Raw genomic sequence first — 15,965 nt, 5'->3', positions numbered from 1 at the left:
TAAATCAGGAATTAATTCACAAATACAAAAACATCATAAATTTATCCCCATTTCCTTTACCAGGAAGCATGATATTTATTCAGTATTCATTCATATTGTACCAGTTTTGCACGCAGAAACTAAGCATTATGAAAATAAATAAAGAGAATGTCTAAATTTGAAATATTTGCTCTAAGCAATTTGGCAAAAGCTTTAAAGTCTGCTTAGGTACAGTGTACCCTAAGTACAAATAAATCTTTGGCTAACAAGTCCTCTAAAATGAGACACCCGGAGAGAAGCATCATAAGATTTATAACCCTGGAAAGAGACCCAATCCAAATGAAGGGTTTTGATGCATGGAAAATCTATGTAGGAAGATCGTCAAGGCTTGGATTTTTTAATTTGAGAACAGTGAAGGTGGTTTAATTGAGAATGCTGGGAGGCAAGTTTAACCATTTCATTTGGGCCCCTCATGCCAATAGGCAATAGTAAAGTTTTTTTTTGTTGATGGTTTGATTTTAGCTCTTAAAAATACAAGGAAAAATTTATTTATCACACGCCAAGTTGTATACTACGATGAAATGTAATTATATGAACGTTTTTAACTTTGTAGGATTTATTGGAAAGATCGATTTACCCCAAAAGGTCCAACAGGATATGTGTTTTCTTTCTGCCAATGTAGTCATATATTATCATATGCCAACTTGGTTCCCTGGCCGTACAAAATTAAAAACGACCATCGAGATAAGTTCTAATTATTGGCAGTGTCTATCTGTATTGGAATATTGATGTCTTATTTATTAGATGGAAAACAATATGAAAAAAAGAGAATTATAAATTCTCGACATTTTTAATTAAAGTTTTAATTAAATATTGAAATAAAGTAAATAAATTTCACTTATGTGATAAAATATCTCTACTTAAAGTGCATTAAATAATTCACGATGCCTTCCTTATTTGGTAGTAATAATAATAATCCACGACTAGTTGTTCCTTGTTTTTCTATGCTATTTTTATGAAAATTATTTGCAACTAAATTCTTATTCTAGTATAAGGATAATTGAAGTTTGATTCTTTGAAATTCACAAAAAAAATCTTTGAAAGTGGTGAGATCTAATTATCTTTACTTTTTTCATTATATTTATATTTAAATGTCTTCGATAAATCTATAACATATGTAAATTTATAGAACCATTTTACTTGATTTTTTAATTAAATTAATGAGATTTAATGAGAAAATGATTCAACAGCATAAAATTTCAAGTGATTCATATTTTTTAATTAAATTATGACTCAACAGCATAAACTTAATGAATTTTACTTTATTTTTTTGGATTTTTCTTTTCGATGTTAGGAAAGATGAGCAAACGAATGGAATAGCACGTGAGCCAAATAGAAGGGACTTCTAGCGGAAAGGAAAAGAATGAAAAAAACAGTAGACCCGATACTGTAAGTAGTGTTGGGTGGCACTGTAGCAGCGTATAGCATCCTATTTTTTTGTTTTAGATAAATCGAGCCTAATGTCTTTTTGAGGTCCAAATTTGTTATTTAGTTGAAATAATTCATAATTGAGAGTATTTTTTGCTATCTATATATAAACCTACATTTTTCACAAAATTTTATCTCTTAAAAAACCTTAATAACTAATTTTTTAATGTCGTGCACAAAAGGTTGAGTGTAGTCAATGAAAGAAGAAGATATCTTGTAAAAGCAAAAAATAGGCGTCAAATGGATTTCTAAAAAAAGCTAACAATTGTCATTATATTAGAAATAAAACACTTCTATTTTTCATCACGGCATTAGAAGTCATCACACTGGATAACGAAGAAGGCGAATAAATCGACATTACCCTATATCCAAAAATGAATATTCAGTCGTCTAAATCTAAATTATAGGCGTGAGACCAATTATATAAAGAAGTCCACGAATATAGACAAGCGAGAAAGAATATTTATTGTTGGGAAATACACAAGTCTCACATCGGCTGCCTCACTCCTTGAAGTGCAGTTTATATATATATATATATATATATATATATATATATATATATATATATATATATATATATATATATATATAATTAGCTTTAAGATGAAATTTAACATGGTATTAGAGTCTGATTGTTCCTGGATCTCGCCTTTGCTTCCGCTGCAACCACCCACCATTTATTGTTCACATACCAAGTCCCACATCGGTTGTATTGGATGTCTTTTGTGTTTGTTTTGCAGTAGATTCTTTACTTAATTTTTACAAATAAGATCTATTGCCACCAAATGTAAAACAGACTCTCTCTCTCTCTCTGTATATATTTACCTCAACATCAAACAAACTCCAAAAAATGCATCCAGGAAACAATTTGACTATCCCTTGTCAAGCTGGTAATTTCTTTACATGGAAGCTTCACATCTAAAGGGTAGCACACCTTCAGAATGTCAACTTGGACATGTGGTTAATTTAAGCATTAACATCCCTCCAAAAAATGTGATGATACCTCATAGCATGTATGCCAGAAACCAATCATCCACTCACTATATTAGCAAGTTTGAAGAATTGAAGGCAAGAATAACAGTTTGATTCACCAGCTAGAACATATTTACACGAAAAAACCACGGCCGAAAAAACCCTATTACCAGGCATGCCATCAAGAAGTTACAAAATGGCTGTCCTCACCAGCATCCAACAACCCTGTGGGACGCGTTACCTTCGGTGTCCATCAATCTTCTTTCATTCCACTCTTCCATAAATCCATTAATAGTAACACCTGAAACATTTTTTGCTGCCTCACCACATATTTCACATAACCTGTGGTTATAAAAGGTAGCACAGGGCACTCACTTGGTGGAACCATTTTTCAAGTTTGCACTATACAATAGAACTATAACATAGAACAAAAGAACCTCAAGATTAAGCAATGAAAAGGTATTTGAGGTTTAGGGTTTAGAGAGAGCTTTTACCGGACTTAATTGAATGTAAAAATAGCTAGTTTTCTAGAAGTTTTTTTTGACTTGTTTCATTTAGTTTTACGGAGAAACTTGTCAAAATAAGTTCTTTCTAAACTAATGAAGCTTTCATGTGATAAGCTCTTATTGAATAAGTGCTTAATTAAGTTGTTGATCCAAACAAGTCCTTTACATATGATACAAGAAATAGTATTTACGTAATCAGTTATACTAGATTGTAATACAATAGTTTTCACTTGATATGGAACCAATTTCCGTATTTGGTCTTTAGCAATAGAGCTGACTTGGATACAAAAGAAACTCTTGGATACTATTTGGAATTAATGATCATCTGAAATTGTTGATAATTAAGGAAAGCAATCAGGATCAAGAGACTTGATCTATGGAAATCAATCAGAATTAATGCGATCTGATTTGTGCAATTAGTAATAGGATTTGATGTAATTAGAATCTATTGTATTTCCTTCTTTCGGTTTTTTGGCTATGGCATTTACAGGAATAATTATTTCCCTGATTTTTAGGCCTATATTAGTTTACAGAATTAATCTCCTATTTATAGCTCCTGATTGTATCAGTTTCATATCAGTGAAATATATCCGCTTTTCCAAAGAAACCTTAGAATTATCCAATGAAATACTACTGTTCTAGGAAAAGGAGGGTTGATGAATATGTCCCTATTATATCTAAACAAAATTCATTTTGTGGTGATAAGACTATCCACTTAACTTTTGCTAATCCATACTCCATATGTCACCTGAACATAGAAACATCATATCCAAAAGAATCTTCACCAAGACACTTTTTCAAACATCTGAACAAGAGCACTTTTTCAAACATCAAGGACAACGAACAAGAATATGACAATCAAATGCAATAATTTACTAGTTGCCAAACTAGGATTTGATCACTTGATGGCATCATATGGATATCAATTAAACTCAATTCACAAACACTCGAAGCAATTTGCTAATTGTGTTTATGTCTAATCCATAATCTTACATCCTAAAGGAGGAAACTCCACTGGATGCATTTGTCCAATTCACCACTCATAGACCCATACCGATATGCAAGGTATGGCTATCAGGCTATGTATGGGTGCAGTAATGATGATAGTGGTTCTCCAACAAGAGATGCACCAATTCAAAGCAAATAGCAGTGAGCTACACTACCCAGTTCACCAATGGTAATGATAAGCAAATTCAATGCCAAGAGCTCGACCTCCAATTAAGGAACCTTATGAAGGCAAAATCAAGCATAAGCCCAGTCAAGAATCTGGAAAGGGTTTGAAGGAATACTAATAATGATTTTGGAAAGTCCTACTTCTAAAATTCTGTTCTAGTCTAAAACCACATTTACAATGATGCCACAGACCTCAAAAAGATTTTAAGACAAGTCATGGAAAGACAAAAAGATAAAAAATCTAACCAATATTGTTGAAATTACAAATGTTCCATATTATCAAGGTAACTGCAACATGCACAAACACAGAGCAACAGAAGGGCAAGCGAAATATTTGCTATCAGAAATTGTGGCAAACTGGATAATTACGTGACAGGAACTTATAAATCACTATATGTTTAGGAATTCAAAATAAGTAGACAATACCAGGAACATAATAAATGTTAAAAGGTTCAATGCAAAGCCTAAAAAATAACACTAATGTTATTGTTGATAATCAAACTGATATTTGGCAAGAACAGATACATGTTCCCCTTAAGCTTGAACCACGCCAGAGCACAATGAACGTGTGCAATGCCTGGCTTGCCTTTACACGCACAACCAAGCTGAATCAAATCTGCGCTTGTAGCACTATCAGAAGTGCCAACAGTTGTTGCATCCGATGACTGCCCAGAAGTCAGATGGCAAATCCTACAAATTCTTTCACCTTCAGAACTCTTGTAAATTTTTTTGCGGCTGCTGCACTTTATATCAATCACACATGAATTTTTATCAGTTTCAGACACCCCTTTTGGTGCTTTCATGGATACCAAGCTCAACCCTGATTCATCAACTTTTGCTTCCAGTTTCGTATTATCTTCATTGGCATACTCGGTCTGAACAGACTCAATTACAACCACAGTTTCTATCACTTCCTGATTAACCAAATTGTTTGAATTATAACTAGTCCCCTGATCAACCCCAGGCAATTTATCACTAATATTTTCTTGATCATGCTTGTCTTGACCCTTAACATCGTCCTTTAGTTCCTTATCAGATCCCAAATCCTCATCCACCTCTCCTACTTCTCCACTTATACTAGCTCTTGCAATTGCAACACCTTCAACCGAATGACTCAAATTCCTATCATGAACCGGATCCAATACCTCACCTCTATGTTGATCCATTAACAAATTGTTCACTCTCAAGATACTCCTGACAATGCCACAGTACAAAGTACAAACCCCACCTAAAAAAGCTCGTTTTTTTTTTCAATTACAGAGGATGAAATATGTGATCAAATGAAAGGAGTGAAATACATATCTTCCAACAACCCATTTCCTGATTGGAGACATAATCTCTTAAGATATTCTTAAAAATAATCAAACTTTAAAAAAAATTTGGAAACCTGGGATGCCACCTATGACATGGATGACCTTTCTCCCCAAGGAAACAAGCCCCCAAATAGCCGCAAAGAGATGGGGTTTACCTTAAAATATTAAATTCCACTAACCAGTTCAAACCTGACATGTTTCAATCCAACCCACGCCAGGTAAAACCTGCGTGATTAGTGGGGAAATAGGAGCAGGATTAGGTGAAGAAAGGGAATGGGAAAAACAATAGAGACTAGGAGATGGAGTGCAATTGAATCACTGATGAATTGGATTAGTGATCAAAGCAAAGGAAATTAAAAGGGTTACTTTGTCTTTATTGAGCAGATACCGATGACACAAAAGATGAGTATTTATTTATTTACTGTATAAATTTTTATTTATTATTAATTTAATTGCAGAATTTTGTCATTCAACTCTTCAAGGTTATCTGGGAAAACAGTTTGTAATGAGCAACACGAGTGGGTTATGTGATGTGTTTATGTTGTTTGGTGCATAGTGGGTGAGATGTGTGTGTCTACTTTATATGATAGTGAACCTCCAACTAAAGGCAGTGGTGAAGTATGAGAATTTTCATGGACCTTAAAAAACGATACTAGTAACTAACTAGAAATACAAAACACTTTTGTACTCATCCAGATTCTTACATAATGCTGACTGCTACTGACCACTGATATGTTAGCCACTCGAGAAATATTATCCATTAATTTTGTTCCCTTTACTTGTGTATGATGTTAATTTGTTTTTTGTGTGTGTGTGTGTTTCTTGTTAATTATTTTTTTCCCTTTATGTTTGTGTCTTGTGTGTGTGTGTGTTTGTTGTTCATTGTTCTTTTGTGTGTGATCGTATGTTGTTACTTTTATTTTATCTATTATGTTATCAGTTTGGAGAATTATGAAAAGAAATTGTATTTTTTAATTATACATTATATCAAGAGTTGCATCTTCGGAAGAATTGTAATTTTTAATAGTGTAAAATAACAAATAAGCAAACTACATTAAAAAAAATATATAATTTCTATTTATGTGTTTAATAAATTACTTTAAGAAACTACAATATTATATATATATATATATATATATATATATATATATATATATATCAATTTTAATCTCATTAAAAAATTATTAACTAATATTTTTAATCTTAACAAAAAAAGACACGCATTATCTTGAAATTATTATTACAACAAATCATTTATAATTAATCATAAATTAACCTCTTAAAACATTTTATATGTTTAAATTATATTTATTTTTATATTCAAATAAGTTGTATTATATTTAAGTCTATCACCAACCACATGGATTAATTGGCGGCAGGATTATTTTAGTTTAATGAATAATCTCAAATTTAAATTCTAAATATGAAGTTGTATTAAATATTTTGAAAAATTAAGAGAATTTATGATCTATAATAATTTTACTGAACTCGAATAAAATTCTCTATGTACTTATGATTAAAAAAAGATTACAAAATTAATCTGAGTGGTTAAAAGGAGAATATGAGATCGTGAGTTTCAATTTTTCCAAAAAAAAGAATCTAACAAAATAAACAATTAATATCCAACTTTAAAAAAACATGATTTAGAAAAGGAAAAAAAAAGAATCACACTTAAGAATGTTATTTTCTGAGTTCTGATCGAGACAGGAAAGAATGATTAGACTCTATTCCATTTCCATATTAGACACGATACCTACAAATGAATAAACCGTAAATTACCTGAATAATTAATTATCCATTGTCTTTGACAAGGTATGTCATATGGATATTCAACTTCAAGAGCTTGTCTTCAGGGACCCAAATGTTTAGTTTGATTCCATTTCAGTCTCATTTAAAATTAAAAAAACTTATGCATGTTGATTGACCAATGACATCCCTAGAAAATTCAAGAGCAAATGGGGCCTGCATGTTGTGATGTGTATTAGTAAGATATACACGTTTCCAGCTATTGGTGAGGTCTAAAACAAGTGGCATAAGATGTGAAACAAATGGCGGGGCACAGCCAAAACAATTGCATGTGACTGCTGTTTGACTCTAATGCCTACAGCCACAAACCCCTTTGCATTGCATTTGCAGGACATCCATTGTGCAATGTGCATCAATAAAATTAATTTTGATGTCTTTCTTTATAGAATTATGGAACCAGAACCTCGCTTGTCAGACATATAGATGCACTACCAAAAAAAAATCAGCACAAAAATATTATGCTTAAAATGTTAGAAGAATCTGATAAAAAAAACCAAATTTAACGGTGATACATTAAAAATTTATACTATGAATTAATTATAAATTAGTGTTGATATGACTTTAAAAATGATTATTGTAAAAATTAACAAACTCATCATACAGTAAATTATAATTGAATTGGATGATAATATTTTTTTTTTTTACATTATCGGTGAATTACTTATTTTTTTCAAAAAAATAATAATGTTTATATTATAAATCGATGTCTTCATTTATGAATGTGAGGATATCTTTTATTTTACTCTTTTATTATTTATAGTAAATTACTCCATCATTATTTAACATATTATGTGTGTGTGAAAATATATTTTAAAATTTCATTTTCCCCTTAAGTCGTATGTTAATTTTTTAAAATGTTAATATATTTTTTATTTTTTATATAATTTTTTATTTTTTATCCTTGTTTTTTAAAAAATCCACTCTTTTCCTCTTAAATCAAAATATTTATATTTTTAATTTACTATTTAAAAACTATAAATATTTTCTTATAATTTTAAAACTATTTATATTAAAAATAGTTGTGCACCAGATACTTGCTAGTATTACTGTATATAAAAGGTTAGTTGTTAGGTTTGTCGTTCTTAATATATTTTTTAACTAAGAAAAATAACATATCAGTATATAGTTATTAAGAATTTACTTAGTATAATGTACCGATAAAGATGTATATTAAAAAAAAAATTTGGTGAGTTTCATTTTTTATTTAATAATTTTGGTAGTTTTAAACAATTTTAACTAATGATAACAAGTATATTAAAAAAATATATAAGATAATGTCTTGCCGAGGCTGCTCGCAAAAAGAATCTATAAGCTGCTGCTCTAAACATCGAGGTGAAGAGTTCAACTACGGCATCATCATGAACTAAAAGAAAGAGTACGACTCTACGAGTTACCAAATTTGACCACACTACTCCTTACACCACCAAAAGCAAGGTTTGAACTTTGACCAACATTATGGCTTTCAAATCCACACTATATTTACTTTGAATATTAAATTAAAATTGTCGAATATCTCAACGCATAATAAACTCATTCACATAACATATAATCAGCATGCTAAAAAAACACTTCACATTTGCATAGACAGTCCATCTTTAACAAAATCTATACATATTTCACACTAGCAAGTGAGTCTTAATGAATCCTCCCAACTAAAAAAATGAAATTGACATGATCAAATTTATTTTTTTAAAACCTCAACTTTAAAGTAAAGATATATTATTTTAATAAAATTTATTGAAAGTCTAAAATCTCATAGTGATATAGAGGATTCATTCTCCTTAACTCTTGAGAAAGGATTGCATCCAGTGAAAAACAAAAAAGGAAAAAACTTCACATGGTCAAATGTAATGATTTTATCATTTACTTTTTGAAATCTCAATTTTAAAATAAATAAAAAATGCATATTTGCATTAATATAATTTATTAAAAGTTATGACCCCATGCAGTAGTAGAGTCACTTCAAAAGATTCATTTTCTTGACTGAGATATTCAAGGGCAATGTGCCTTACACTACCCTGCAGTGCTGTAGTAAGTAACATTAATGTGAATTCCTTTCCCTACTGTCACTTTCATGGCTGCATGGTACTTTAGTCATCAAAAACAAATTATACAATTGCATTAAATAGACTGCGGTGAGCAATTTAAGAATAATACATTTTTTAATCCTTTATTTACATAGTTGCATTATAGATTACATATTACTCGAGTTTAACTCATTGTCAGAGAAAAAGCTCAAGAAACGTCTAACATTTTTTAAAAAAAATCATATATAATGTCTACATAAGAAATTACGAGCTCTGTTAGTACTTAGCACCAAAAAGTGCTGGAAGTTAAGAATTCAAATTCAAGAAATTAAAACAGATTAGAAAACGGCGTTGAAGAAAAACAGATAGATACCACATTACATTTCACAAGGAAAGGAACTGGTGTGCATTGTGCAACATTGCAAATGAGGCACATATTAACAAGAGGAAACAAAAGCCAACCAACAAACCCCACCATCAAAAAAACTCTTCTCGACCCTCCCCTCCTTCCAGCCAAGGCTTTAGTTTTCCCCAAACAGAAGCATTCTGAGTTCTGATCTGTGTGACCATTTCAGGTCAAATATTACTATGACATTGTAGACGTTTACAATAAACAAGGCTATATATGCCTGGGGAAATAAAGATCCACCAGTTAGCACAAGGGAATCAAAAGGTACATATACTGACGGATCAACTGCGGCCATCCGGCATCGCGAATCTCAGTCTCGGTTCAGCTTGAAACTACATTCGCCAGGTCACAGAACATGGTATTAAGACAAAAAATAATGGTGCCACTTTTTTTTAACTTATCAGCTAGTATACACTATGTCCCCTAAGCTTTATCGTCACGATCCTCCCAGATGCATAAACTGTATCCCCATTTGCCGCTTCACATGGTCAGGTATCAACTTATTAACAAGCTCGGAAGATGCTCCAGATAACTGTAAACAGGGAGAATTACAATATAGTTTGCCATCAGTTATGTTCAGCTTTGATGTTTACGAGGAACCCAGTGCATAAATATTTTTCAATGCATTGCTTTGTGTACCCAAATAGACTAACACAAAAAGACAGTAAAAACACTTAAAAAGTTATTTGTGTACACACATGGTTTCAGAATGAGCAGCACTTTTGTAAGAACCTTTTGAAGGCTTCTTGATTTTTTTCAACTTTTTGAAAAAATAGAATCAATTTTATTCCTAGCCTTTAAGATTGTCAGTACAAATAATTTACTGCCAAAGCACCAGTATGACCAAGAAAGAGTTTTAAGGACTTACTTCCTGTTTGAAGTTAAATAGAGGGGGAAATGGACGACCATTTGGCAAGCGAGCATTAGGTTCACGAAGTTCATCAAAGAAAGGATGTGCACATGCTTCAAGCTGCATAGGAAAATAATTTAGTCTAAAATTGTTGAGCAAGTTTTTCTAAAGAACAACATCCATTGGCGGGAGAAATACAGGATGATATACATAATGCAATACTAAATTAGTCGGAACACAGAAAGCGGGGTAAAGCCAACCACACTTACCGCAGTGCACCGGAGACTTGGGGAGTATTGCAAAAGCCGGGATGCAAGATCAATAGCTTCTGGAGGCATCTTTTTGTGGAATATCTACATAAAATTTTGATGTGTTAGAATGCCCAGGAATATTTTTCATGTTAATCACATTTTTTATCATCTGAAAAACCAACTGTCTGAAGGAGATAAAATTATAGACCTTGTGCCATGGGTGTGCTTTTATCTGTGGAAACCTAAAGTCATTGTAATTGGGATTCATACAGCGTACTTCCTCTCGGGTGGGTGTGCCAAGCACCTGCAATACAAAATTTTACAAAGGTGAGTTATGATGACAAGGATGGCATGACTAAGGAACATGCAATACGTGTTAACACCAATTGTACCTTTATAATATGTACAAGCTGGTCTACTGCATTTTCGCCAGGGAATAATGGCTGAAAAAGTTTAGATTGTTTTAGATAACACATGGGTGGCATATAATCAAGAAAACATTTACATTGTTTCGTGGAAAATTTATACAATATAGTATTGTAGTAACAATAATTAATGAAAACAAATCAATGACACAAACCTGGCCCAAAAGAAGTTCAGCAAGAACACAGCCAGCTGACCAAATATCAATCGAACTGGTATACTCTGTGGCCCCAAATATAAGTTCTGGTGCTCGATAGAATCGTGAACATATGTATGATATATTAGCTTCACCTTCGACCTGATGATACAAAATTGAAGGTTAGTAAATGATCCTGGATATTGTAAGATGGGTAGTAGTCTCCCTCTCACAAAAATATAAGTTGAAATCATACAGAACATGACCAAAAACTCAAAAAAAAAATGCTGTTTCCACAAAAAAAGTGAAGGAAAAACAAATCAAAATATTTAATTTAATATGGTATAAAAGAAATCTTTAAAAAAAAGAAAAGAAAGAAAGCTCCACAGCTTGATGTAGAGCAAACCAAGATAAAAAAACATCAACACACGAGACTACAATCAAAACAATGTAAAAATTAGACCCTCTTCATCCAAAGTCTAAACTAAAACTTTATGACGATTCATAGGTTATTGGTTGACATTTTGAGTTATTACTTTGTCAATATAAAAGATAATGGTGCTGGAAAAGTTGGACAAAAAATTAAGTACATCAAGCAAAATAAGGAGGTCAACATACTAGAACTTTTGCACTTCCAAAATCACATAGCTTCACTTGGTGTGTAAGAGGATCCACCTGGAATATACACAGAATGATATCAAAGCCAGAAACAGTTACCACTTTTAAGAATGAATTGAATTTGAATATATATATATATATATATAGGGAGCATATCAAGCAAGAGTAAAAAATCTCAATCATATAATTCAAATGAAGGGTTAAGATAAAAACTTAAAGTCACAAGATCACTTAAAAAGGTCAAGTAACTTTTTTTAAGAACTCAAACGACTTGTGTTTAAATCTCAACCATTCATGATAAGATCTAATGGTCAATATTTATTTCTTTACCCACATAAAAAAAAGGCTCTCCCGATAGATACACCCCCGTGTACACACACACACACACTACAACAACAATTAACATATAAACAAACCAGTATATTTTGAGGCTTCAAATCTCTGTGGCAAACTTTGGGACCAGTGTGGATGTAAGCCAACCCCCTGAAAATCTACACACATGCCATAGACTTTTATCAGGCACTGAGCAAATAAATCAGAGATATCTGTGAATTACCAAAAAGTACGAGGCTTACCTGGTACATATAAAGTTTTACGTAGATGATTGGCATTCTTTGATTAGCATTGCTATAGTGCTTTAAGACTCTATACATGGACTCTGGAACATACTCCATCACCAAATTGAGAAAAAGTTCATCTGTACTTGTAGTTGAAAAGAAACAATGCTTCAAAGAGATCACATTTGGATGATCCATCACACGCATTAACTGCAGTTCACGATTCTTGTATCTTCTGTCTTGTAAAACCTTTTTAATTGCCACTGCCTCCCCAGTTTCCAAGCATTTTGCCTGAGAAAAAATTATCAGCATTTGGCAAAATAGGTGGCGACAGCAAGAGTAAATGAATCTAGTATTAGGCCATTAGCATACCTGGAAAACGATTCCAAATGATCCAGTTCCTACAACCCGTTCTGCCATGTAGCTAATAGTCTACAAAAATCATTGTACAAAACATTAACTTACAATCCAGGATAAATGCCATAAGGCAATTTTAACAACCCAGCAGATAATTTAAAATAAGAGTAATATTATCGGCATAATGGAATTTACAAAGACAATACCTGTTTGGGTTCCCCATTTTTGCCTCCAATAGTTGTAGATATGATGTGACCAGTTAGGGAATCATTCCCATTGATGACAGAGGTAGACATCTCCTGTTAAAATTGTCATGTTTAAAACAAGGTTTAATATTAGAATTTAACTTTTCACAAAATAATTCAAAATGGTTGGTTTCACTAGGAAGCTAAAAGTTGGAAGAATACATTTAAACATTTGGCAGGCATATAAAAAACACTAAGTAAAGAGTACAAAGATCAACAAGATACAAAATTAAAACTTCAATTTTCAACAGCACATCAAATAACTCAAAAATGAAGTTTCATAAAAGATATAACATGAGGAAAATCAGGTAAGCAACTTAAGGATGATATCACGGAAATCAAGTGGTGGAAATAAGCTGCTAAAAAAAGTAAAGACAAGGAAACAAGAAAAATAGCAGCACTAAGTTGTTGAAAGTAAGAACTAAAAGAACACAACGAGTTGCATGCAAAAATAAATTGAATTGTTTTTTAATTTAACGCAAACAGGTAGCAGCAGAGTACAAAAATCTGGATAAAAATATCTTTATCAGAATCAGAAACCAAAAACAATAAAAATAAAACGAATCTGGTGAATAACTGGCAAATGATCACAAGTTCGTGACAAACAAAAAAACTTAATCGACGACACTTTAAAGTCCAACATCAAAATAAGATCATAACAAGCGTGATCAGATTACGATACAAGTGTCGGCAACAAACAAATCTTCAACCCAGCTCAGAACCTCCCTCCAGAAAAAATAATAATAATAAAACCTCACATAAACCCATAGATCAACACGAAAATAAACCAAATGGATCTTCTACTTTAAGCTCAAAGACCAGATTTTCAGCAAGAAAACCGAATTTCCCCAAAATAACAAACCCTAAATCTCCCCTTTGTTAACTGAGCAAAAAAAACAACAGAGAAACAAAAATTACACATCCCAGAGATATCTCGCTTCATCCTCTTAACAAAAACAACGAAAATCACAAAGAAATTTTCAACTCTACCATTTCTAAGTCACTCAGCTTTCTTACCAACCAAAACAACAAGGTTAAAAAAAAAAAAAAAAAAAAACTTTTTTTCCCGGGAAAGTACCTTATCCTCAGCCATGGCGGAGGGGAGAGAGAGAGAGGAGAAGAAAAAGAAGAAGAAGAGAATGGTCAGAGAGAGAGAGAGAGAAAGAAGGGAGAGAAGAAAAATTTAATGGAGACCCAGAAAGAGAAAGACAAGTCCATGTGATTCCAGCTCTCCTTTCTTTCCTCTGTCTTCTTTTTTCTTTTTTTTGGACTTTTCCCAATTTCCTTGACTAGCTTTGCCCCTTAGGAAGACCTCGCTGTTAATCACAATCATTAGGTGTGCTTAACTCAAATCACAAAATGAAAATTAATATAAATAAAAAAAGGTACTACTGTAATAAACAGCAATAATGATATCTCTTCTTTTCTGTTCTTTTTTGAGGAAGAACAATAATCATACTACTTGATTGAGTTTCATGTTTTTTTTTTTTTTTTGCTTTTATCATTTTCACGTCGGCGGAATTCGTCTCAAAATGAGTTAAGGGATACAATGATTGTGGCATATATGATATCATTGGGTCCAATTTCTAACATCAGCCAGATCAATTTTTAACATTCGAAAATTGTATAAGTTTTTTACACTGAGATGTTCTTGGGTTAGCCTATGCATCAATGCAAATTAAGCTTTTTCCAATTAATTCTTAATTGAAAAATGTCAAGTTAATTATCTCACTGTACAAAGTCTCTACATGAGGATGTAAATGTATAAATAGAGAGGTTAATATATCACATGACTCGTTAAGAGTCTGTAACGTGATCCAAGTCAAATGTAGACTGATTAATAAATCAGATTAACTTTTTTAAAAATGAATTATTCAATAAAAAATTAGACTTCGAATTTTTTTAAACAAGTTTGACAAAATAACTTATTTAGTTAATGCTGTAAAAGAAACTTATATAATTAATAATAATATGCAAACCAAACAATGTATTAAATTTTCAAAATAATATTTTGAAACTCTGTATTTGCTACTTTATTTTAAAAATTAAAATCGTTGACTTACATATAACTTTTGGTCTATCAATTTATTTAAAGATAATACTTTTACTTATTTAAAATACACAATAAAATAGTCTTTTAAGAAAAATAGGTTAAATCAATTTTTTAAAAGAAAAAAAAAGTCAGGCAAAAAAAATTGGGTGTAAATAAATAGGTAAAATTCAATTTTCAAATATAGATAAACAAATCAAGTTTGAACTATATAAATGTGTGCAAATGGGTGATGATCACTACACAGTGATGAAGAAATATCAAAGAAAAAATTATTGACCCTGATGGTTTTACAAGATAAAAAAAGGTAATTATTCAAACAGTGTGTAAAACATTAATCTTTAATTTCGATTTACACCCACCAATTTCTATAAAATTTGGATGCAAAAGGATGTTTCGATAAATCAGTCTCTTATTATTTGTATTCCTATTTTTTATGTAAATTGTTTTTATTTATAACTCATGTCTTCTAGTGAATAATTTTAACATTTTAAAGAGATGTATCTCGTGACTTTTGATGAAGAATTGCATCTCACGATTCTTCTTATCGGAGAAACATATCTTATTTCTGTTGGTGAAGATAGAAAAATCACATCTATTTATATTTATATCTTTACATAAATATGAATAGACAAATAATTTTATTGAAAAATGTCACCTCTGGTTACTTTTGAAGATCTCTTGCATATAAAACCCCAACATAACATTTTATTTGGATAAGAAATAATTTTATTAAAAAAATAGAAGTGAAATAAAATAAAAATAAAAAAACGTACTATTTGGATGAAATAAAAATGAAACTCCT

At 31.4% G+C, this 15,965-nt stretch overlaps 1 protein-coding gene and 1 pseudogene across 1 annotated transcript; both read right to left on the bottom strand.

Moving 5' to 3' along the window:
- Positions 1-2,265: 2,265 nt before the first annotated feature.
- Positions 2,266-5,836, bottom strand: LOC114414947 (annotated as a pseudogene).
- Positions 5,837-9,615: 3,779 nt separating this feature from the next.
- On the bottom strand, positions 9,616-14,492 carry LOC114414946 (shaggy-related protein kinase eta-like). The gene is made up of 12 exons (XM_028379402.1): positions 14,189-14,492; positions 13,072-13,164; positions 12,881-12,940; positions 12,527-12,799; positions 12,368-12,442; positions 11,952-12,008; positions 11,355-11,495; positions 11,167-11,217; positions 10,983-11,078; positions 10,793-10,876; positions 10,542-10,643; positions 9,616-10,205 (listed from the first exon to the last, which is right to left on the bottom strand). The coding sequence occupies exons 1-12, from the start codon at positions 14,201-14,203 to the stop codon at positions 10,110-10,112; spliced, it is 1,143 nt and encodes a 380-aa protein (XP_028235203.1). The 5' UTR covers positions 14,204-14,492; the 3' UTR covers positions 9,616-10,109.
- Positions 14,493-15,965: the final 1,473 nt, after the last annotated feature.

The sequence above is a fragment of the Glycine soja genome, chromosome 6 (genome assembly GCF_004193775.1).
Source record: "Glycine soja cultivar W05 chromosome 6, ASM419377v2, whole genome shotgun sequence".
Lineage (NCBI taxonomy): Eukaryota > Viridiplantae > Streptophyta > Magnoliopsida > Fabales > Fabaceae > Glycine > Glycine soja.
The sequence above is the reverse complement of the archived record's forward strand: the minus strand, read 5'-3'. Positions and strand labels throughout refer to the sequence as shown.

Bases quoted from the DNA above. Each gene is read 5' to 3' on its own strand.
- LOC114414946 (XM_028379402.1), bottom strand. The intron at 12,800-12,880 runs GTATGCTAATGG...ATTTTTTCTCAG, and splicing joins CATTTGGAATCGTTTTCCAG to GCAAAATGCTTGGAAACTGG. The intron at 12,443-12,526 runs GTAAGCCTCGTA...GCATGTGTGTAG, and splicing joins TAAAACTTTATATGTACCAG to ATTTTCAGGGGGTTGGCTTA.